Here is a 25,543-nt window from a genome sequence, read left to right as displayed (position 1 = left end):
CTGTCAAAATCCCAACTCAGTTCAACAGAAATGGAAAGGTAAATCCTAAAATTCATGTGGAATCGCAAGGGACCCTGAGTAGCTAAAACAATCTTAAAGAAGAAAAATTTAGAAGACTCACGCTTCCTGATTTCAACACTATTATGAAGCTACAGTGTTCAAACAGTGTGGTACTGGCCCACGGACAGACACAGAAGTCCATGGGATGGAGCTGAGAGTTAAGAAAAAAATCCACACAGTCAAGTGACTGCCAAGATCATTCAGTGGGAAAAGAGCAGTGTTTTCGATAAGTGGTGCTGGCACAGTTGGAGAGCAGATGTGTGAGAGAGGGAGGTCAGACCCTTACCTCACACCATATACAAAATCATCTGGAAATGAATCAAAAATAAATGAGAGAGCTAAATCTGGCAAAGGTGTCTTAGATATGATACGAAAGGCATGAGCGATAAAGAGGAGAGATAAACTGGACTTCACCAAAATGAAGAACTTCTGCGTATCAAAGAACACTGTAAAGACAGCCCACATGATGTGAGAAAACATCTGCACGCCACATATCTAATAAGGGTCTAGTGTCCAAAATAAATAAAGAACTCTTAGAACCAACAAAAACATAAACGAACCATTTAAAAAACAGGCAAAGGACTTGAACAGACATTTATCTAAAGAAGACATCCGAAAAAAAAAAAAAAAAAAAAAAAAAAAAAAAAAAAAGAAGACATCCGAATGGCCAACACCACCATGAAAAGATGGTCGACATCGTTAGTCAAGCCACGCAGTACCGTTTTGTACCGACTAGGAGGACTAGAAAAAGGAAAATGGGAAATAACAAGTGGAGAGCATGTGGAGACATGGGAACCCTCCTACTTGACGTGCTGCAGCCACCGTGGGAAACAGGCAGTTTAACCTCAAAAGGTTAGACACAGAATGACCGCATGACCCCGAAATCCCACTCCTAGATAAAGCCTGAAGAGCTGGGTCGGATGTTCAAACAGCACCCACACGAGTGTTCACAGCAACAGTCTTCACAACAGTCAGAAGGTCGAAGCAGCCCAAGTGGCCCATCAGCTGTCGAGTGGCTGAGTGACACGTGGTCTGTCCACAGGGGGTACCATTCAGCGGAAGAACCAATATAGAAAAACACAAACACACCTTGAACACCCAATGCTCTGAGAAGGAGCCCATCACAGAAGGCCACCTAGCATAGCAGTCCCTTTATAGGAAATGTCCGCAAGAGGACGATGGGTACAGAGAAAAAGCAGATTCGTGGTTGCTAGGGGCCTGGGGAAGGGGGCTGGGGGGTGGCCGCTATGGGCAGAGCGATTTCTTGAAACCCGACGAACATGTTCTGGAACCAGATGGTGATGAAGGTTGCCCCCAGTGAGAGGGAGAGCAGTACAGCTGACTCCAGGTTCCATGGAAACAGCACTTCTTACTAACAAAATCTCTGACTTTCCTGTTTTAAAGGCTTGCTCAAATGATTTTGGGCTGGAAGGGACCCAGCAGACCAGCTAAACCAACTCCCTCAAATTCCAGGTGAGGAGAGTGATGACTCTGGCGCTGACGGGGAGGGCCCGCATTAGAGCTAAGCCTGGAGCTCAGGGCTCTGGGGGCTCAGATCAGAGTTCTTCCAACTTCTAGCAGGTGAAGTTTTTACCCTAAGAAGTGCATGCACATATGTACACACACACTCACACAGGTGTGAGCACAGACCCCCTAGCCAGAATGTGAATACACCGAGGACAAAAGGAAAAAAATATTGAAAATTTTATGGCCAAAGGAAGTGTCTGTCTGGACAGATCGTTTAGGTACGGGTCTCATGTGAACCTCGACAAAATTCAGTGGGAATATTTCAGGAACACAGAGAGGCAGCAAAGTGGTGGCACATGCACCCATGTCACCACGGGAGGCACCGGGCAGGGCCAGGGACCAGTCCTACGGCCACCACCTTCCGGACTCTTCCCCATCGCCCCCAGGAGTCTCCCTCCTGGTATCTCTCATTTACTGACTCGTCAATCCACCTCGCACTTGTGACACACCGTGTGACATCACTTTTCCTCGGTGTGCAGGGACTGCGGAAGCTGCCGCCGTGAGGTCCTCCGGCGCACGGTTTGCTGGCCCTCTGTCCGTGGCCCCACGGTTCTCGTATGCTCGGACTTCTGTGTGGTCCCTTTAGGTTTTCTGTGTCTCCCCCGTTGCGGATCCCCTTCCTGCTTCTGGTCTCTTCCTTCGAATCTCTGAAGCTTGAGAATCAGACTTGGGTATTAACAGGCCTGCACTTAAGGCGCCAGCAGACTGTCAGGGGGAGTGAGCGCCGAGGCTCCGACACACGGACCCTGCTGTCTTTTCTTCCCACTCAGCATGTGGCCCCAGGCAGATGCCGTCCCCCTCGGGCTCCATGTCCCTGTTCCGAGCGTGAGTCAGATGACCCGCCAGGCTCCTGACTCTGGGTTTTCGTGTTCTGATGCCAGGTCGCAGCCGACTCTGACTGCCAGGCCGTGTGCTCTGGCCTCGCTGCCGGAGACCAAGGGCAGGTCTTCCACCGGAGGCCCATGGAGTGCTGGCCCTGTGAGCCGCCCCATGGCTGCGGTGACGGCTTCCTGGCCAGCGCTGCCAGACAGCTCTGCTGGGACATGTTGAACGCATCAGGCTGAAGGGTGAGCTGTTACCTGAAGAGCGAGCTCCGCTGTGAAGAATGTTTGCAAACTGCTGGCCCAGCGGAGCAGAGCTACCAGAGGCCGGGTCTGCGGTTCTGCACAGGAGAAAGGCTCCCCCGCTTCTGTTCCCTGGTCAGCCGACGGCAAAGCCGGACACCCTGTCCCCGCCACTCCCGCACTGGCCCCAGCGATCTCGGACAGTTCCGCATCTGGTCTCAAGTGTGACGGGGAAGCCGGCGAGTTGATCTGCTGAGAGCAGGCGAAGTGTCGAACAGCACGCACAGAGGCAGCTTTCCTAGGCAGCTGTTGTGTTCTCTCCTCCTCAGGCGAGGCTGGCGAAGCCAACTGCGGCCACTCCTCTGTCCACTGCTGGAGACCCTGCCCGACGCCAGCCTGACACCTGGGCCGGGGTCCGCACGGGGCTCCGTGCTGCAAGGATGCTGGGAGCCCGCAGGCACTACCCGGCGGCACCGGGCTCTGGGCGTCTGACAGCTGACCTCCCGGCAGCCGCTCACAGGCCCGGCCCTGCGGTCCCACTGGCCGGCTGCTGTGCCCACCCTAACCACCACCCCGATTTCTGAGGGCTGAAGGAGCGTGTCAAGGGGCCGTGGGCATCCCCCGAGCGCCTGACCGCGGAGTGTGAAGTTGAAACAAGGTGGCCTCCACCCAGGTTCTCAGCACAAGGGGCTCGGATCAGCTGCGGAGCCTTAAGCCCCACAGCCTCCTGGGCCAGGACAGCAGAGTGAACGCACACCTCCCTTCTCGACACACAGTGAGAACAGGAGCTCACACCTCCCTTCCAGTGAGAAGACACACGGTGTGAACAGCTCCCTTCTAGGGAGGGAGCTCCCTTCTTACACCTCCCTTCTAGTGAGAAGACACGCAGAGTGAACAGGAGCTCACACAGGCTCCAACCTCCTCCGCGCTGGGAGAGCGAGAGGAGCAGGCGGCCACCTGAGGAAGTGGCCACCTGAGGAAGTGGCAAGGCGTTGGGGAGCAGGAAAGGCCCTAGTGGGGCCAGAAGGCTGAAAGCAACCGACCGTATGCAGGGAGCCCAGCAACGCCGCCCAGCCAGCCACCACGCAGGGAGCCCCGGGCGAAGCTCCTCCCAGCGGTGTGCCCTGCTCTCAGAACCGAGACTGCCCATGCCTGAGGCCAGCAAGATGAGACAGACGCAGAGAACAAGCACGGAGACCGCACGGGAGAAGAAACTTCAGACACACCCTGGAGTAGGGTGGGGACACAAGGGGGCTGGACAGTGGGAGAGCAACAGGGGCTTACGGGAACTAAAAGAGGCCCACAAAGTCATCCAAGACGGAGCGAGCGCAGGACGAGGCTGAGAGGGTCCTTCAGGAAGTAGGACAAGAGCCAGAGGAGCAAACGGGAGGGAAGCACAGTGGAGGCTGCCGGTTAGGAGGTCCTCAGGACAGAAGCAGGGCAAACGGAGAAACAGGAGGGCAGGGGCGGGAAGCCGACCGCCGGGGGGCGGCAGGACACAAACTCCAGGCTGGGAGACCTGTCCGCACAGGGGCTAAAACAGGCCCTCCTCAGGGCTTGTCACGGTCTCTTCTGGAAACACTGGGAACAGGGAGACCTTACAAACTACCAGAGACAGAAGCAGGTTGGAGAGCGAGGATCAAGGATCAGAATGGCTCAGACTTCTCAACAGCAACGCTGGACACCAGATGACAGAGGAAACCTTTCAAAATTATAAAGGAAAACGATTTCCAAGCCAGATTACTCTACCCAGCCAAGGCCAAGGGTGAATGTGGGCAGAAGACTTTCAAGTTACTTACCATGAGCCATTCTCAGGAACCAACTGGAGGACAGAGCTCACCAAAAGAAAGGAAGAGGAAGACTGGGGTCCAGGATAGAGAGGACCTCACCTGAAAACACTTAGAGCTAGAAGGAACGAGATATTGCTCCCTAAGCGGTCATTCAGGGATAGAAAGTTAAAGGGAAGTAGCTTTCCAGGGAGGGGGAAACAGGTGGGGAGGCCTGTTTCCTAGAGCTTCTTCTAGGTGATACGTTAACCTCCGTCCTGATGAGGGTGACCTGGACTAAAACTAGCCAACTGAGGCACCGCGGAGCCTGATGCAGCCTGCTAAGCTTATCTCCAGGAGAGGGACCTATGCCAGGACCTCTGAAAACATGCCTCAGGTGGGCCTCACGTGGCTCTGATTCTCCACTCTACTGGTCAGGAAATGAAGGGCCGGGAAGTTTGGGCAACTTTCCCAAGATCTCTTGGTCTCATGGAAAAAGAGGTGGGGACAGTCCCGGCTGGAGGTCACAGCTTCCCAGAGCAACGCACCCTAGCCCCAAGAGCGGAGGCCACTGCAGGTGGCCGGGCAGGAGACTGTGCACCCGTGTCCCGCCGGGTCTGTGCATGCATGCGTGTGCAGACTGGCTGGGAGGGCAGCCTCCTGCAGCACCATGGAGCTGCACCATGGACTCGGGCCCCGCTGGCTCCACAGGACCTGAGCGGGGCCACCCAAAGAGCCAGCAGGCACACGCAGGGGGACTGGTCCAGTCCCCGAGAGAAGGCTGGATTCCAGCACGGGTCGGCTTTCTTCACGCAAAAGCGTTCTACCTCAGGGTTCCCACTTCCATTCCAACTCAGCCTTGTCTCTCAGATGTGCAAACAGACCCATGGAACCAGGCCAGAGAATTTCCAGGCTCCCTGCAAACCTTCCTCATTCAGCTTCTGCACCGATGTGGGTCAAAGGACACCTTGAATCTTTCCTTCATGCAATACGTTCTCTGCACCCTACAGTCCCAGTTCTCATTCGGGGGCTACCGTATTCAGTGCCGAAAGGTACAGGCGACTAAGGCCCCCCAGTGCTCAGGATGGTCCCCAGCCACCGACTGTCCTGTCCAAAGGGGCAGCACTTTTCCCTACTCAGAAACACCAGGCCAAACCCGTGGCTTGCTGGTCACTGGAAATGCCCGTGTCTATAGGGTCCAGTTCAGATATTATGCGGCCCACAGAAGCCAGGGATGGCCACTGGGGGCGATCAGTGCGGTTTCCGTGGTTGTGAGCATAACGTACCGTACCCTCTTCTTTGAGTCAATGATCCCTTATCTCACGTCTGGAGGCAGCTTCGTGCATTTCTGTTCCCTCTGCATCCCCAGCACGACATAGTGTGGGCGGTCCTCCTCCCTGACTTTTGCTCACTGCTTGATCCAGGTGCTCACCAGCTCTCGGAGGTGTCACTGACATACACACGATGTACACATCCAACGTGTGCGACTCATTAAGTTTTGACATACGTATGGACTCAAGACATCATCCCTGTGTCGCTCCTCTATAAATCCACCCACCCGCCCACCGGTCCCTCGGCAACCACTGCTCTCTGTAATACACAGCAGCGAGCATTCTCTACACTTTCTATAACTTGATCACACAATACGTATGCCTTTCTGTCTTGCTTCTTCACTCAACATAATTACTGCATCAAATTTGGAAACCTTTTGGCAGTATTTCTGCAAGTCACCCCTGCTCCTCCTCCTGGGGAGGGCTGCGTGTGAACTAGGCCTTGTGAGGTTACCCCGCTAACTGCTGCTCTCAGCTTCTTCCAGCCTTTTTTTTTTGCTTTCTCTGTTCTAGCCTGAATGGCTTCACTGCTGCATCTTTGAGTTCCCTGACCTTTACTCCTGAAACGTCTACATAGTCATCGATCTCGTAGAGGATTTTCCATCTCAGACATTGTAATTTTTATCCCTGCAAGTGTGATCTAGGTCTTTTTTATATACCCCGGTTTCCTGCTTAATGTATGCAGTCTTTCCCCAAGTATCTAGAACGAAAAGGGTAAAGTTATAACAACTGTTTTAATACCCTATGGGTTTTATCATCTGGGTCATTTCTGGGTCAGTTTCTGTTGATGGATTTCCCTCCTTTCGCTGTAGGGGATATTTTTCTGTTTCTCTGCTTGCCTGAAGAGTCCTGATCAGATGTAAGACAATGTGAATTTGGGTGCCTGGGTGGCTCAGTTGGTTAAGCAACTGCCTGAGGCTTAGGTCATGATCCTGGAGTCCCGGGATCGAGTCCCACATCGGGCTCCCTGCTTGTCTGCTTCTCCCGCTGATCTCTCTCCTCTCATGCTCTCTCTCTCTCTCAAATAAACACAATTAAAAAAAAAAAAAAAAGACAATGTGAATTTTATCTTGTCGGTACTGGGTATTTTCAGAATTTATAAATATTCTTGAGTTTTGTTCTAGGATGCCACTAAGTTACTCAGAAATAGTTTGATCCTTCCAGCTCTTGCTTATTTCAAGCTCTGGTCACCAGTAGCAGAGTTGCATTGACCATGGGGCTGATTTTTGCCTCATCACCGAAGCCAAATGCTCTTGAGTAACCCAATCCTGGATGGTTAGGACGTAGGCTTCCTACTCTGGATGGGGAGATCAGGAACCACTCCTGGCTCTGCCTGAGCTCCCAGGCATGCTCCTTCTACCGCTTCCAGGTGGTTCTCTGGCCCTGGTCAGTTCCTGGGCTGAAGCCCTTTGGGCCTCTGCAGCTCCGCAGTCTGTGCCCAAGGTCCTGCTGCCTGCACTTCCCATGGTCCCAGTGCTATGTCCTCAACTTAAGGAGCAGGCTGGGCTCGGCCAGCCCCTACCTAGGGTCCCCCTCCCACTGCAACAGCCTGAAAGCTATAGGGTTCACCTCATTTGTTTTCTATTTCCCAGGAGGTCACTGTCCTTCGTTGTTGGACATCCAAAGTCTTGAAAACCACAGTTTCACGCAATCTGTCCGGATTTTAGCTACTTCAGGCAGGAGGGTAAATCTGGTTCCTGTTACTCTGTACTGGCTGGAAGCAGAAGTTTATTTGACTGGCCGAAAGCTTCAGATTTCATGTTCGAGTGATGATCCCTCCTGTGTACATGGGTTGTGCAAGGTATTTTGTCTGTGCGTCATGTATTTTAACTTGAGAGAGAGCTACCTATGAATGTCAGCTATCAGTCTCCCTAGAAGAAGGGCATTTGGAAGACAACGTTCTAGAGCTCACGCCGCGTTCACAGACCGCAGAGCACGTGCTAGGCAGCAGGTACCTGCGGCAGCGTGAGCACACATGTGGGGGGACACCGAGGGAGCCTGGGACAAAACGGGGATGGCAGAGGGAGGCAGCATTACTCATCACGGTGCCCAGATCAGCTGGACCCCTGTGTCCCCACTCTTGGAGGCAAGTATTTGCTCTACACAGATGGAAAGTATTTTTGAGGGAATATTTTAGGCTTTTTTGTTCTCCTGACTCTGCTGGAAAGTAAAGGAGGTGAATTAACGTTTCCGCCGGTGACTTTACACACATGACGGAATACCCATCTGCCCTCACCCGAGCTTTATTATGACAATTTTGGAACATACAAAAGACCTGAGAGAATTCTACGGAAACACCCGTACACTCACTACCGACCACGCCTCCCCGCGCATGCCTTCTCATGGACCCGCCCGTCCGTCTGTCCGCCGAGTCCGCCCCGCTTCTGAAGGGGCCTCAAGGAGCGTGGCAGACATCAGCAGAGTTTCTCCCAAAACCTTCGACATGCAAATCACCAACTACAGTAAATGTCAGTTCACAGTTCTCTCTTGAGGTGGAGGCTACACGCAGTAAGTGTATGGACACCAGGCACACCAGTCCCTGAGTGTCGGCAATGGTCATCGCCCGGGGAAGCAGCCTCAAGCCCGCTGCCAATCACCCCCTCCCCGCCCTGTGTCCCCCCAGGCAACCATGGTTCTGATTTCCGCCACCAAGACCCGTCCAGTTTGACCTGCTCTAGAGTTTCCTGTAACTGGAACGATAAGGAAGCCTCACAAACTGTAGTCGTTGCGGGCAAGCTGTCACCTCTGCTAGCTGGCAAAGGCCAGCTCCAAAGCCGCTAGGGCCACCACTCCACTGGGAACAAATCTCTTTATCAATACTCAGCAGGACATGATTTTTTAAAAAAAGATGTATTTATTTACTGGGGCGCCTGGGTGGCTCAGTTGGTTAAGGCACTGCCTTCAGTTTAGGTTGTGATCCTGGAGTCCTGGGATCGAGTCCCACATTGGACTCCTTGCTCGGCAGGGAGCCTGCTTCTCCCTCTGCCTCTGCCTGCCATGCCACTCTACCTGCTTGCTCTCTCTCTCTCTGGCAAATAAATAAATAAAACAAAAAATAAATAAATAAATAAATAAAATCCTTAAAATAAAATTCTTAAATAAGAAAGGATTTTATTTATTTACTATTTGAGAGAGAGAGAGACAGGGAGGGAGACAGAGCAGGAGGGACAGAGGGAGAGAGGGAGAAAATCCCAAGCAGACGCCCCACTGAATGCAGAGCTGGACGCAGGGTTCGATCCCACAACCCTGTGATTATGACCTGAGCCAAAACCAAGAGTCAGGTGCTCAACCAATTGCAGCAACCAGGCACCCCTGGCCAGGACACGATTTTAAATGGCTTTTCAGAGTACATCCTTAATTATTTATAACCACGGCCACTGCACTGATGTGCTAAGCAGAACCCCGTGTTGCCCCTGCTTCCCTCACCACACACAGCCTCACGGCACCAGCAGAAGAGTCAAGTTCACCCTGCTACCAACTGGCAACAAACAGCTTTGAGAACATATTTGATTATTCCCTAACACTGAGTCTTGTTCAGATCATTCAGAGTCATGAACTACTTATTCCATAAACAATGTAAGTTCACTGCCAGATTTTTGGAAAACAGCAGTAAACAAAAGGAAGAAAAAAAATCAGCCACAACAGCACCACCTGGACACACCCATTATCACCCGCTGTGGATAGAGTTTTCAGCGTATACGTCATTTTTTTCAATGAAAACAGAATCACTGAACATGTTTTGTAACTGACATTTTAACTCCACAATGTGCTGCTTCTCCAGGGGAACAGAAAGTCCTCTGTGGAGTCCTACAGGTGAGTTTTGGGGATTTCCCTGAATGAACACTTCACAGCTTAACTCGGCTCCTTCCGGGCAAATCCCTGTAACACCTCTCCTCCAGGGCAGAGCCCTCCTAGCTGCTAAACACGGAACTAGCAATGTCTTTTTCTTTCTTTTCTTCAAAGCCAGGACTCTCAAATGGGATTCTGTCTGCTGCTCTGGCGTGTGAAGCTCGGGGGCCCCGGTCCCAGAGAAAAACCCCTCCCGCCGCCCGAGGAGGACGAGCTGTGCTGGGGAAAGTCCAGTGAGGCACGAGGTTGACTTGCTGTACAGCGTCATGCCTTCGCAAGAGAAGGATCTAACCCATGGCCTCCCCAGTGAGGCAATAGGGACCTGGTTTCCTCACCCGAGGGCCTACTAGCATTTGTATTTCAGGACAGAACACTAGTCATCCATCAGAACACCCCCCAAATTCTCAGCTGTACCCACGAACTTGGCTTTGGGTTGGGAGTGCCCCCTCCTTCCACCTTCTGTCCCCTGTTGAGAGTGACCTATGCCAGGTTCGTGGGTGCCACCAGAGGGTACGAGTGAGAGTGTCATCGGGGGTGCTCAGCTGTGCCTCCGACTGGGGGTAAGGAGAGGGAAACCTCCTCGGCCTGCTCTCTGCTCTGCTGTCCTGCAGTGACGTGACGTTCATCTTGAGGAATCGATGGGCGGCCCAGTTCAGGTGGGGGGTCTCCTCTTAATGCGAGCCCTTGTCGGGCGACAGTTCTCCTGTGGTTAGGTGTGAACTCTTCCAAAGATCTCATGCGTAAAGTCACATCACGCAACAGATCCCTACCGGCAGATCTGGAGCACGGCACTCTCACGGGGGTCATCTACTATCATACTTATACACTTATTTCATTGTTTTGTTGTTCATATAGCTAAAAATACCTAAAGCAACTGAATTTAAATGATTTTTAAAATATTAGTTGGACCATTTGCCAGACATGGCCATAGCGCAGGCAGAGTAGATGAGCCTCAGAGAATGGGTAAGTGGCCCACGCAGGAGGGGTGGGCTGCAGCCTCCCTCTACGTGAGGCGCCGCGCCAGGTTCAGCAAAGAGCAGAGTCTGCTCGGGAGTCCTGAGAGGGGACCAGGAGGTGGAGGGCAGCGAGTGGACGGCGAAAGAAGAGGTAGGCCAAACCTACCCAAGACGCTCCTCATCTTGTCCTGGGGCCCTCGGTGCCCACAGTCAGGCGAGATGTCACATCGCCAACCGACCTTGCTCTTGCACTACCCTCTAATGCGGACAGAACATTCTCTCACTAAAGCAAAAATGCCAAAAAAGAAAAAAAAATCCTAAACACAACTATAAATATTTTCTCCAAATCCTTCCATATGTTAGTAAGTCTGAAAACTGAGTCATTTGTTTTGAGTACTTCGTGAAAACTTCACCCCAAAACTACTCTAGGGGGGAGGTTTTCCCCGGGGATGAGAAAAGAAACAGAAATAGAGTCGGCACTGCTAGCTGTGACGGGTTTCTGGTGCTTCACCCCACTGTGCCTGTCGGCACCTGCGACCCGCCTCCCTCTGAGTCCACCGCGAACACATTCCACACGCTGGCCCGGAGCCCACGCGGAAGAACGAGTAAGATGAAGCGGGGCAAGGCTGATCATGACTGCATTAAACTCTAATGCTCGGATCCAGCCACATGGCCCTGACCTTCTAAACCCTCCAGGGGAAGCGGCATTTCCCCACTGCCACACTCCTCTCATCAGGCCCTCTGCAGCTGTGCGGTGGGTGCCAGCCGTTGCGGAGAGGCAGGCCTCGCCGATTGGCAGAGCACAGCAGGCCCGGGGCCGGGTCTCAGCTTGGTCACTCACAAGAGTGGTGCTTCCACCCGGTCACTCGTTTGTCCCAAGTCACATGCTTCCTCCGCCAAGTGGGGAGAGCCACTCCTGACTCGTATGTCCTGTGGTAAATTCAGGACTACGGCAGCTCAGGGCGGAAAAAGCATGGTATAAAAGCCTGGGCAAATGCAAAGCCTGGTTTTTTTCCCCACAGGAACCAATTTGAAAAGCATTTTGAATCTTCAAAGTCCACAGAAAGTGAATGTCTTCTCCAGTGCACTAAAAGCTAACTGAGTCATAAAACGTGGCTCCAGTCAGTGGACTCCTGGAATAGATAGTGTTTAACGGCCCATCTAGCAATCGTTACTATATCCAGAGCACAGCTGAGGCCCTTTCATATGAATTTGCTCTACTGGCCATTTTCCTGGGCAAAGCTGTTGATGCTACAGTCCATCGAGCACTCCAAGTAAGGCTTTCTCTCCCCAATTCGAGCTCCACTTCCTAGAGGCTATTCTAGAATCTAAACAGAGAAAACAAGAGCAATTTGCAGGTCCAGAGTCTCTGATGTAACCCGAGCGGCCCACGGACGCAGAGAAGGCCCCAAGAGAGGCAAGGCTGGCTGGAGCCCACCACCGGTAGCATTCGCTGTCTGACCACCCCTCGCCCCCCCACAACCACCAGCCGGGTCTCCCACCCTGCAGACCTCACTCTCGCCCTCAGCAGCCCTCCACTGATCTTCGCATGGCCCCGTGCTGGGATTCTGCACACCTTTCTGGTCATTCTACGTCTTCTATAGCATGTGATAATGTGACAAATACTGCTGGGAACTCTCAGAGGAACACCACTAGCAAGCAGAACTCTGTGCACAACAAGCTGTAGAAGAACAAGGATTACAGTGAAAACAGATGAACTCAGGAATAGAAAAAACAATAGAAAAAAGTCAACAAAACCAAAAGACGTTCTTTGAAAAGATCAATAAAATTGACAACTTTTAGCTCTACTGACTAAGGAAAAAAGAGAGAAGGCTCAAACCACTAAAATCAGAAATGAGAGAGGGAGCGGAACTATCAACCTCACAGAAAAAGGAGTACAGGGGATACTACGAACACGTGGGTACTGATGAGTTATGTAAAGGCGGCGAAGTGAACAAATCGCTGGAAAGACAAACTACTCAAACTCAATCAAGAAGAAACAGAAAACTCTAAATGGACCCGAACAAGCGAAGAGACTGAATCAGGAATCAATACCCATCTCACTAAGGAAAGTCCAGGCTTACACTGAGGAGCTGTAAAAATGCTTAAAGAAAAATTAACACCCATCTTTCAGAAACTCTTCCAAAAAACAGGAGGAAGAAACACTTCTCGACTCATCCTAAGAGGTCAGCATCACCTTGAGAGCAAAACCAGACAAACACATGACAAGAAAAGAAAATCAAAGACCAATCTCCCTTGTGGACACAGAAATCCGTGACAAAATACCAGGAGACCAAATCCAGCAACGTATATATAAAAGATTATACAGCATAGCCAAGCAGGATTTACCCCAGAAACCAAAGGTGGTTCAACATACAAAAGTCAATCCCTACACTACTTCACATTAATAAAGGAAAAAAACCCACATGATCATCTCAGTAGATGCAGAAAAAGCACTTGACATAATCCAAAGTTTTTTCGTGGAAAAAAAAAATTCAACAAACTAGGAATAGAAGGGGGCTTCTTCAGTCTGAAAAGGGCATCTATAAAAAATGCGCAGCTAATATAATTATTTAATGGTGGAAGAAAGGATGTTTTCCTCCTAAGATCAGGAACAAAACGAGCTCTCGACACTTCTCAACATCGTACAGGAGGCTCCAGCCAGGGTAAGTAAACAAGAAAAAGAATTAAAAGGCATCCAGATAGGAAAGGAAGAAGTAAAATTATCCCTATTTGTAAATGACATGATTTTGTATAGAAGAAATCCTAAGCAATCCACAAGAGAGTTATTAGAAGAAATGTCTACCCAGTTTTCCAGATACATGATCAATATACAGAAACTTATCCTAGCAATGAACAAACCGAAATGGAACTGAGAAGACAATCCCATTCACAATAGCATCAAAAAGAATAAATGACCCAGAAGTGCATTTAACAAAGGTAGAAAAAAACCACATACTCTGAAAACCACACAACTGCTAGAGGAAATTAAAGAAGATCTGAGTAAGTGCAAAGAAGCTCATGTTCATGGATTGGAAGATTTAATTCTATGACAATGGCAAAACTTCCCCCAAGTGATCTACAGATTCACACAATTCCTATAAAAATCCCAGCGGGCACTTCTTTTTGCAGAAATTGACAAACTGGGGGGCACCTGGGTGGCTCAGTGGGTTGAGCCTTTCCCTTCGGCTCAGGTCATGATCTCGGGGTCCTGGGATCGAGCCCCGCATTGGGCTCTCTGCTCGGTGGGAAGCCTGCTTCCCTCTCTCTCTGCCTGCCTCTCTGCCTACTTGTGATATCTGTCTGTCAAATAAATAAATAGATAAAAAAAAAAAAGAAATTGACAAACTGATCCTACAATTCATATGCATATGGAAAGGATCCAGAGTAACCAAAATAATCCTGAAAAAGGAAAATCACTTCCTGGTTTTGAAATTTACAACAAAGCTAAATAATCAGGACAATATAGGTACTGGCATAATGATAGATACACAGGTCACTGAAATGGAACAAAAGTGAAAAACCTTAATTTTTGGTGCTTTAAAAAAATTTATGATGCATTAATTTTGACAGACCTCCAAGAGAATGTAATGGGTAAAAGTAAGTCTTTTCAATAAACGGTGCTGGTATAATTGGATATCAATGTGTAAAAGAATGAATTTGGACATCTATCTCATACCACATATAAAAATTAATTGAAAATAAATCAAATACCTAAATATTAGGGCTAGAGGGCGCCTGGGTGGCTCAGTCAGTTAAGCATCTGCCTTCAGCCCAGGTTGTGATCCCAGGGTTCTGGGTTCAAGTCCCAGTTTCTCCCTCTCCCACTCTCCCTGCCCTCCTGCTTGCGTCCTCTTTCTCAAATAAATAATATCTTAAAAAAATAAATATAAGGCCTGGAAATATAAGACTACTTTTCTCTCTCTCTCTCTTTTTTTTTTTACTTATTTATTTTACTTATTTTATTTTACTTTATTTATTTGACAGAGAGATAACAGTGAGAGAGGGAACACAAGCAGGGGGAGTGGGAGAGGGAGAAGCAGGCTTTCTGTTAAGCAGGGAGCCCAATGTGGGGCTCGATTCCAGGACCCTGAGATCCTGACCTGAGCTGAAAAGCAGACCCTTAATGACTGAGCCACCCAGTGCCCCCAGAGATATAAGATGTCTAAAAGAAAATACAGATGCAAATCTTCATGACCCTGGAATAGGCAACAGTTGTACATACATCAGCAAAGTCTTACGTAAAGCACATATCTGATAAGGGTCTAGTATCTAGAATACCTAAAGAACTCTTTTTTTGTTTTTTAAACTTTTTTTTTTTTTAAAGATTTTATTTATTTATTTGACAGAGAGATCACAAGTAGGCAGAGAGGCAGGCAGAGAAAAGGGGGAAGCAGGCTCCCCGCTGAGCAGAGAGCCCGATGTGGGGCTTGATCCCAGGACTCTGAGATCATGACCGGAGCTAAAGGCAGAAGCTTATTAACCCACTGAGCCACCCAGGCACCCAAGAACTCTTAAAATTCAATAATTAAAAGACAAATAATCCAGTTGAAAAATAAGCAAAGGATCTGAATGTATTGTTCTCCCAAGAAGATACACGGATGACCAAGAGCACATGGAAAAATCTTCAACATCATTAATCATTCGGGAAATGCGGAAGATATCATTTTTACAACTATTAGCATGGCTAGAATAAAAACAATGGGCAAGTAAAGTTTTTGGTGAGGATGTGGAGAAATTAGAACCCTCATACTTTACTGGTGGGATATAAAATGATGCAGCCACTGTGCAGAAAACCATTCATTTATTTGTTTGATTTTATTTTTAAGTAATCTCTACACTCAACTTGGGGCTCAAATCCACAACCTGGAGATCCAGAGTCACATGCCCCATCAGCTGAGCTGGACAGCCGCCCAGGTCCTTAAACATTTAAAACATACATTCACCATCAGATCCTGCAATCCCCTTTAAAGGTCTCTACCCAACAGAACTGAAGACACAACTCCACACAAATACTCATCCGCGAACGTTCACAGCACATTCACATTTGGGCACAACCCAAATGTCCATCGCCTGACAAACGGCTAAGCACCATGTCCCTCCACGGATGGAGCATTCTTCTGTTATAAAAGGAACAATGTACTCACACACGCTACCACATGCCACAGCACTTCTCACCATGACGTTAAATGAAAGACAACAAAGGTAGCCACATACTGTATGATTCTATGTAGAGAAAATAGACAAATCCAGAACAGGCAAAGGCATAGCCACAGAGGGGAGATTTATGGCTGAGGGAAAGGGGAGGTTCCAGGAGAAAAGGAGCTAACCACTTATGAGTATGGATTTTCATTTTGGGGTGATGAGAAAGTTCTGAAACTGGACACTGACTGTTGCTCAACTCTGTGAATAAAGCCCCCTGATTTATACAATATGAAAAACGTGAATTAGAACTCTTTTTCTGTTTTTTTTTTTTTTTTTTTCAGTGGGTTTTTTTTGCAGGCTCCCTGCTAAGCAAGGAACCCAATGAGGGACTTGATCCCAGGATGCTGGGATCACCTGAGCTGAAGGCAGATGCTTAAGGGACGGAACCACCCAGGCACCTCTGCAACTTCGTTTTTTCCAAGTCACAAAGTAGGGACTAGCAGGAGTTGGAGCAGATAATTCTTATGAAATCACAAGGTCCTGATTATAAATTTTAACAGAAATATACCTAGTATAGCGACCAGTCCCGTTAGATCTTTATAAAGGATCTAAACAGTAATTAAATAGTGCCCTAAAATCAGGCTTGTGCTTCTAACATGAGTGGTGGAACAGTCAAGAGAAGAGGAAAATCATGTAGGACACACGGTAAGCTGAAATACGGTAGGGGTTGGGGAGGGGCCAGGGCAGAGGGGTTGGGAAACAGGAAAGGCACTCACAAAATGCTAATAATAGACGGTCTCCATAACAAGATTTTAAGTGACTCTTAATTTCTTTGTTATACTTTTGGGTACTGTTTGATTTTAATTTTATTTACTTAGTTATTTATTTTTAAGTAAGCTCTATGCCCAGCATGGGGCTTGAACTCACGACCCCAAGATCAAGAGTCATATGCTCCACTGACTGAACAAGCCAGGTACCCCCAATTTTATTTCTTTAAAAAACGATTTTGGTTTTGTAAGAAGTTAAACTATTTTTATTCTGAGAGGAAAAGTCTCTTAAGTGCTGACTTAGATCACCTTTAAGGAGGTGTTCAGTTCGCAGTTCCACAACTGGGATGCCAATGAGTGAGCACCCGCGGGGGGCTGCCCTTCCAGGGACTCCTGCCTCTGCCCCCACCTGCCTACGCAAGTGGGTGTGGCCCCGCTTCCAGGAACTGCGCTGTGGCGGCCTCTGTCTCCCGGAGGAGCAGCCTGTGGTCAGCGCGGTTTTGCTTACCTGGACTGGCGGCTCAATCATTATCCAGGCCGGAAGCATCAGACTGGGGTTGAGAGGCTGGGTCCCCACTCGGAAGTACACGCCACCCCTAGAGTCACACGCCCAGATGTGCTGATTGCCACATGCCAAGCTCGTCAGTTTTACAGCTCCTGTAGACAAGTAAAGGAAAAGGCCACACACTAACGACTTTTGTAAAATGACGAATCCTTCACTTAATCTATGGACTTTGATTTTATCCTTCAAAGAAAGAGGGTGAGGCTGCCTCTGCCGTGGCTCCTGCCGTCTGGGCTCAGCGAGGCCTCCGGCTGTCCCGCCACCTGCGGCACCCTGTGGTGGCTCGCCTGCCCCACGGGCGAAGCCGTCGGGACGTTGTGGGCACTGGGCCCCGAGCCAAGGAGCGCCGGCTTAGCAGGTGTGGGGGCCTCGTCTGTGGCTTCCACACGTCTGCGCAGACCACCAGCAAATTCTGCATCTGCGGGAAGGGCACTCCTCTTTATCGGAAACACTCATCCGGGGGAGAATTCACTCAAAGTCACTAAGTCTCTTAGAACCTCCATGTTTCTGTTCACACATCTGGGGGCTGAAACCATTTTTTTTTTTTTAAGATTTTATTTATTTGACAGAGAGAGATCACAAGTAGGCAGAGGCAGGCAGAGAGAGAGGAGGAAGCAGGCTCCCCACTGAGCAGAGAGCCCAATGCGGGGCTCAATCCCAGGACCCTGAGATCATGACCCGAGCTGAAGGCAGAGGCTTAACCCACTGAGCTACCCAGGTGCCCCTGAAACCAATTTTAAGAGAAAAGGAAATGGGCGGAGGCTTTAAAGGCAAATCACACCTGATTAATAGTCTGCCTGGCAAGAAGCACAGCAGGTGGTGACCCAGCGACTGCTGTGGGGCCGAGGGGTTGGCCTCACCCTCACCTGGAGCCCCGCCACAGTGACCCGCGGGGACTATTATCTCAGGTCACACACAAGGTCATCATCGGGACTCAGACACGAAGAGACCTGCCCAAGGTCCCAGGGTGAGGACGCAGCTGAGCCAGGAGGCAAAGGTCTCAAGTCAGGCCAGCCCGACTCCCCCACACCAGCCATGTGGCCTCTGGGACGCCAGCGAATGCGCGGATCGGATGTTCAGCCCAGTCAGTTTTGACATGTGAACAGACCCAGGGAACACATGTCCTGTCAAGTTACAGAACACTTTCATCGCCCCTTGGAGCCCCTAGTCAATCCCCTCGGTTCTGAGGCACCCACCACCCTTCTGATTTCTACCGCCAGGGGTTAGTTCAGTCCGGTCTAGGGGTCCGCAGAGACAACCACAGGTGCGCTCTCGAGGCTTCGGTCAGTCGTGGACCGTGCGCAGGATCCGTCCCCAGTGCCGCTTCTTTGTGTTGTGAGCACCACCCCACGGCCCGCCAGCGCGGCACCCTACCAGCCCTCGGCGAGGGACATCTGCGCCACGTCTGCTCCCTGCGACAGTCATTCCTGTACAAGACTTGCGAGTGTGTGTTGTTTGGCCCGAGTGGTACCTAGGAGTGGACGTGCAGGGCCATGGGGCAGGGAGGGGTGCACACATGCCATTCTGCACGCCCACTGGCTGTGCGTGCCGCGGCCCACACCCTCACCAGCTCCTGGTCTTGCCGTCTTTCACACGTCGCCAATTCCAGTAGGCGCGAGGAGGTATCGTGTCATGGTCTTAACTTGCATTTCCCTGGTAACTAATGATGCTGAGAATCTGGTAATGTGCTTATGGGGCATAACGTGCATAATTATCTTATCTTCTTTTGTGAAGTGCTTAATCAAGTCTTTTGCCCATTTTTCAAATCGAATGGTCTATCTTTTGGTGACTGAGTTCGAGGCTTTCTTTGCATATTCTGGATACAAGTCTTTAGTCAGATACACTTTGTGCCTCTTTTCTCTCAGTCGTGGCTTGCCTTTTCATTTTCTTGACTGTTTTTTGCTGAGGCTGTAATTGGGATGGGCCATTCTGACTTTAAAGCGGGGGAGAGGGTCACACAGCTACGTCCCATGGCCGCGCTCCTGTCGGCCAGTTGTCACTGGGAGCGGACAGCAGCCCACGGATCTGCCCTGAAGCCCAGGCACGGATCCTGCTACGTGACGATCTCGCCAGGTGCCTTCAGTTAGGACACCAGCTGGAAAGTATTAACTGACCACGACACAAACCATTCTCGGTATTCCTTTGTGCACGCACTGAAGTTGACTGGGGTTTTTCCTTCCTTACTCTATTACAGAATATCTTAGCAGGGAGTTCGAGCAGACTTCCCAGAGCTCTGACATTCCACAGTGGAAGACGAGTACCGATCAAAATACAGTACCTTCAGCAGCAAATTTCAGAAATAGCTGAGAAACAAATACTGATATTAAAATGTTTAATGAAAATTAATTTTATGCTGGAGTCTTCAATCTGCCCTACTAGAGCGGACGGTGAGAACAGCTACGTGGTGACAAAGACACACGGGGCACGCAGCCCTGTCAGCAGTGACTAACACCACTGCTACCAGAACACGCGTTTGTATTACAGAAATAACCTTTCAGGACGAAAGTCAAGATGACTGGAACATACATGTCAGGACAGACAACAGCTTATTCTGAACAGAAGAGACAGATCAAAGAACACGGGTAACTGCAGGCGGCGGTTTCCAGCTCACAGAGGACCCCCGGGCCGTCTGAACACAGAGCTCTCCAGACACTGCTCTGCCGTGATGGTCAGGACAGAGCCAGAGACTCCTGCCCTCCCCAAATGCTCCACGCCGTCCTGCGGTCCCTGCGAGTTAGGTGGGCCCTGTCTCCAGTCTAGATGATGGCTGTGGGCAGAAGCGATCTGCCTGCCACTCGTGAACTGAGGCATAAGGGAGCTGACAAGGAGCCTGTCAGCTGTCCCCACTGTGGTGACCAGCACAGGGAAGCCACGGAGCTCTGCCACAGGACCAGCAAGCTGCCACCCAAGGGACACAGTCCTAGGAGACTGCAGCCAAAGGTCAGAACCAAGTTCATGGCAACAGAGAAGCAACATTATATTTCCGGACCGTTACTATGCTATCAGCTTGATGAACACGGACACACTACAATTTTCTTGCCTTTCCCTGATGTTTTTTCTATTAAAAAAAAAAAAGTTTTAATTACTTTATTCAACAGAGGAGACATTTTCCCTTTCGAATTACTTTTCAACATATATTTTAGGACAACAAATAACATTTATTTGGTGTTTTACTATTTATAAAACACTTTTCTGCATAAATTACTGCCTAATATAATTCTATTTGTTACCTGAAGGCAAAAACTGATGCTAAATATTTCCTCATTAAATGCTGTGACCAGATAAATTAAATTACAAATTGCATTAGTTTGTTAAACATTCCAACATCTAACAGAATGCATATTTATGTATACTGGGAAATGAAATGTTACCAGCATCTTAAATACCTGCTAAATGATGCAAATTTTCTTCCAAAAACTAGGAATGCAATAGATCACAAAATTCTATATTCAATCTCTAAAGCTGGGTTTAGTAGCCAGATATTTAAGAATTCTCTTAATTTAATCTCAAAGCAGCAACTGACTTGCTTATTTGACTAGGGGCAGAAAAGAGCAATGTTAGGTCTTAAGCAGGAAATGAGCAGAAATCACATTCATAACTTGATACTTTGCAAAAGTCATCCCTGAAACTGAAATTTCTTTTCTTTCTTTTTAAAAGTTTTTACTTATTTATTTATTTATTTTCCGAGAGAATGAGTGGCGGTGGGGGCGCAGAGGCAGAGGGAGAAGCAGGCTCCCTGCAGGGAGCCCAATGCGGGGCTCGATCCCAGGACCTGGAGATCACAACCTGCGCTTAACTGACTGGGCCACCCAGACGCCCTAAAACTGAAATTTCTGCTTGCAATGGAAAAGCTGGTGACATTCCAGACTTTACAAGAACCTGGCATGGCCGGCATGAGGTGGGCCGCACCCCCCACCTCACTGTCAGCACCAGGAAGATGGGCTTTCGTGTTGCATGTCGGTGGGGTCGGGATGCTTGTGAAGAGGAGGCCAGGACTGCAGAGAACAGCACAGAGAAATCACATCCCTGAACAAGATGGTGGCAACTTGGAGGTGGACTAACCAATTATGGCTCCTGTACCTGCCTGTTAGGCAGTTTTATTAGTGATTATCAGTATCAAGGCCAAAGACAGGATCAAAACTCGTATCCCAGGGGGCCTGTATGGCTCAGTTGGTTACATGGCTGACTTTGGCTCAGGTCATGATCCCAGGGTCCTGGGATTAAATCCCATGTCGGGCTCCTTGGTTGGGGGGAACCTGCTTCTCCTTCTGCCTGCTGCTCCCCCTGCTTGAGCTCTCTCTCTGACAAATAAAATCCTTAAAACAAACCAACCAAAACCAAACCAAAACCAAAACCCCTCATGTCCCAGAATTACTTAGAAGTAGGAGCTACCAGTAATAACCACTTTCCCTCTGGGCATGGACGTGGACCCCCCGTGTGTGCAGTCATCGCATGGGGTCAGCCGGAAAAGGCTGCAAAGGCTGCGACAGAGTAGGCGCAGGGCTCTCGGCATGTGGGGGGCAAGGGCCCTGAAGGAAGCCGGGGTGGGGTGGGGACAGTCTCGGCAGAGGCCTGAAGGAAGAAGAGCCAGGGGAAGGACAGAGAGCGGCGAACACTCTAGGCCATGGCAAAGTCAGCGTGCCCCGGGCCCAAGGGGGCCTGGCACTCAGGGAAGAGCCAAGGCTGGGGGCTGGCGGTCCCATAGCTCCGGGCCCGGCGAAGACTGGGCCAGGCTGTGACGGCCTCGGGGACCTCCCCAAAGCAGGCGCACCATGGCGCTCTCTTGTGATGAGGGTTTGCCCCCCCCCCCCCCCCAGCTGTCTTAGGAAGGCAGCTCTGGCAACCGTGGCGGGGAGGGGCGCACATGATGGCCGTGGAGAGAGGGCAGCGAGGGCGAGAGCCTCGGAGACCCCCAGGGCAGATGGAAGACACGCCAGGGAGGCGCCGGCCTCAAACAGCCACCGGGTGTTCTGCCCTTTCCGGGAGAATCTGGTGGGAGAAGGTTGATATTGGGAAGAGGACGTTTGGGAAAGAGAAGTCTCTTACTGAACGAACCCTCGGCGGCAGTCATAGCCCTGAAAGGTCGCGCTTCCTTTCGGTGCCGTGAGCACTCCCACGGCCAATTTCTAAAGAACAACGAAGCATCTCAGTTAACCCAGATGAGGAACGCACGGCAGCAGGAACGCTGCCTCCGTCACCGCACTCTCCACTCACTGTTCGATGCCTGCTGCCTTATGCCAGCCCCCCAAGGGCGCTCCCACGTGGGGGTCCGGGCAGCGAGCACACAGCTGAACTTAAAATTTTCATCCCCTCATTTAAATAATAATTTACTAAAGCACTGGATTCACTGGTTTGTCCCACGGGCCACAAAGACCATCCTTGGAAAGCGCCCAGTAACACAACACCCAGAGGTCCTCGCCTGCCTCTTCCTGCCCCCCCCACCCCCGGCACAGCAGGAGGCTGGCACTTTCCCACCTCCTCTGCCCAACGAGAACCCCACCAACTCAGGACATGCTGCATCTTCCTACGTTTAGAAAACGGTGAAAGGATTCTTTCTCTATCATTTCAGTGTCTGCTAGCGACCCAGATAAATGAACAATTTACGACTGTGCTTCCCACCATCACCCCACCAGGCACGTGGTTAGTTGGCCCCCGCCGGCTTGGGGAGCGATGCAGCTCATGTGGGCTCGACAGGGACCCCGCATGGGATACCTGCCCAAGAAGCTCATGTTGACCCCGGATGCTTCTTTGCATCGTCTCTCTGCGGCGGGGGCTGCTCCTCCCATCAGGAAGGGGAGAAGCTGAGGTTTAAATAAGGGAGGCTAGCAGCTTGCCCAGGATCCTGGAGCCTGCTCAGGATCAGGTCTCTGATACTGAGGCTTTGTCCCACCAAAGCTGAGTTTCTCCCCTGGAAAGAATGGCCACCAGCCCAGTGAAGCCCAAATGGGCACTCAGAGACCTGCAGGAATCGAGGCAGCTAGCCTGGCTGGGAGGACCGGACTGAGCCAGAAAGGAGCCGTGAGCCGTGGGCCCAGTGCCTGCAGGCCCAGCCAGAGCTGGTTCCTGCTCCCTGGGGCCTGTCAGGATGCCGCCCACTCTGTGCCCACTGTAGCACATGATGTCCTCTGACACACGGGGAGGGGACGCTGCACGGACGCAGCTGTACCTCTCACCCAGACTGTGCAGAAGAGCAGGGCCTCCCACATGCCTCAAGATTCAGTGGTGGTGGGGCGCCTGGGTGGCTCAGTGGGTTAAGCCGCTGCCTTCGGCTCAGGTCATGATCTCAGGGTCCTGGGATCGAGTCCCGCATCGGGCTCTCTGCTCAGCGGGGAGCCTGCTTCCTCCTCTCTCTCTCTCTCTCTGCCTGCCTCTCTGCCTACTTGTGATCTCTCTCTGTCAAATAAATAAATAAAATCTTTAAAAAAAAAAAAAAAAAAAAAAAAGATTCAGTGGTGGGAGAGCACATGTGCCCCGGCCTTCGGACCTACAGAAGGAACCGGCAACATCTTCCAAACGGGTCTGGTTGGGGCTGCGAGAGAAAGGCCCTGGCCAGTAGATCTCTGGATGGTGGCAAGGCTTCCTGGGACAGGCAGGAGGGCCCCCCATCACTGCACCCAGGGCCATGAGCAGCCACAGCTTTGTCTGGTCTGTCACTGTCAGTAATGGTGGCTGGTAAATCCTCAAAAGCTGGAAAGTGATGGCCCCAGGGCTGGGATTAGGCTCAAAGGACAAGGGATGAGGTCATCCAAATGTCCCCAGGAAACTCCTATTTTTAGTATTTGTGCTGCTGAACTGGGCACGACCCTAGACTATCCCCAGCTCGGGACAGTTTGCTTCTGCAGCTGAGTGCCAACCTCCCCCCATTTAAGCCGGATTCTATCCGGGGCCGTGCCAGACAAAAGAACGACGGTCCTCCTATACGGTGCCTTACAGGGGCCACACAAGCTGACAGCAGCAGAGCCCGGCCTGCTTCATGGGATGGGGAGAGGCCCCTGGCAGCCGGAGACGCAGCCAGGGGCTGCTGGAGAGGCACGCGCACACGTGTGTATGTGTGTGTATGTGTGTGTATTTTTTAAGTTTACTTATTTATTTGAAACAGAGAGAGCATGTGTGTGAGAAAGAGTACAAATTGGGGGCGGGAGGGACAGAGGCAGAGGGAGCAGCTAACTCCCCACTGAACAGGGAGCCCGATACATGGCTGACCCGAGAACCGTGAGATCAGGACCGGAGCCAAAGGCAGACACTTAAGGCGCCCCTATGTATGTACACATCTGAAGTAAACCCTAAGCCCAATGTGGGGCTCAAACTTATGAGTCAGAGATTAAGAGTCACGTGTACTACCGACTGAGCCAGCCAGGTGCCTCTCCCCCTTCTCTCTAACGAGTACACGGGGTTGAATTCTCAAACACTAAATGCTCATACAATTCAACTTTACCACCAACCACACAAAAAACACGGGTTGTCCATTTATCAAAATGGGACCCTGTGTGGCAGGGGAGTGTTCCTACGGCTAATGTGGACCTTCTGGAGCTGCCAGGAGCAGCCTCTGCCTTCAGACAAGTCTCTGCTATCAGACTAGCCACACATAAGCTGCCCTCGATCAAGAACCCGCTTGCAGCATAACCTCACGCCGTGGGCTGCCTCTACTATCCGGCTTCCCGCACTACCAGTGGATGACTGTGCATGGGTCGCGCCCCTCGGGTGGCTCCGTAGCCTTTGAGGGGAGGCTCCGGGAAGAGCTGCCACCCAGAGATGCACAGCAACTCCTTGGGCCGCTCGAGTGAGAATGGACGCTCGCTGGGCAGGGTTCTAGCTACAGAGGGCCAGGAGAAGAGCTGCAGAGGCTGATGCAGGACACGCCTGTCCGTCCAGACTCAGAGGGCACAGAGCGATACGCCATGCTGAGTTGGATGGGCAGAGGCAGCTCCTCAGGCCGTTCTAGCGGCAGCTTCCTCTGAGCCTGCACTCCTCCGGGGTTCTGCACGCCCTCCAAGCTGACACGGTGGGGAAGCACGGCTCCCGACACAAAGAAGCAGCCCGCTTAACCTGCAAGAGTGGCCCATCCACGTCCTGAAATCCAGCAACCCACACAGCGTCCCGTGAGAACCCACACGAGCCGAACGCGAGGGCCGTACCTAGCTGGGAGAGGTCCAGCCGCGTCCAGTGCATACCCGTGGGGCAGCTCTTGGACAGTGTCCTGATGAACACCTGCCCGAGGCTGTCCAGGGCCCACAGAGCGTCCTGGCAGGCGGCGTACGCCCTCATCTCGGCGTCGGGAGGCAGCTGCACCGTGGAGGGGCGGGACTGCGCATCCTGGGCGCTGACGCTGCACAGATCCTTGCTGCTCTGGCACAGCCACAAGGAGCTTCCTGCAGAAAAGGTTCGGGTTCGTCACTGACAAGATGCAGCAGGGAGCCCTGGCCTTTGGGCGGCTGATGCCACTGCTCCTGGCTCCCAGGCCGCCACTGTGCACGTGCTCGACGGACCTGAAGTCAGAAGCTGGAGGCGCACCCCAT

General features: G+C 51.0%; 1 protein-coding gene across 3 annotated transcripts in view; it reads right to left on the bottom strand.

The window, feature by feature from the left end:
• Positions 1–25,543, bottom strand: part of TECPR2 (tectonin beta-propeller repeat containing 2) — a 98,484-nt gene that overhangs the window by 10,855 nt on the left and 62,086 nt on the right. For all 3 annotated transcript variants that reach the window (XM_059374031.1, XM_059374032.1, XM_059374033.1), the window contains exons 16-17: positions 25,163–25,396; positions 16,974–17,122 (exon numbers count right to left, since the gene is read on the bottom strand). In XM_059374031.1, the coding sequence (XP_059230014.1) occupies positions 16,974–17,122; positions 25,163–25,396 (383 nt within the window). The remainder of the gene's footprint in view (positions 1–16,973; positions 17,123–25,162; positions 25,397–25,543) is intronic.

Source organism: Mustela nigripes, chromosome 13, assembly GCF_022355385.1.
Source record: "Mustela nigripes isolate SB6536 chromosome 13, MUSNIG.SB6536, whole genome shotgun sequence".
NCBI classification, from domain to species: domain Eukaryota; kingdom Metazoa; phylum Chordata; class Mammalia; order Carnivora; family Mustelidae; genus Mustela; species Mustela nigripes.
This window is presented reverse-complemented; position numbering and strand designations above follow the sequence as displayed.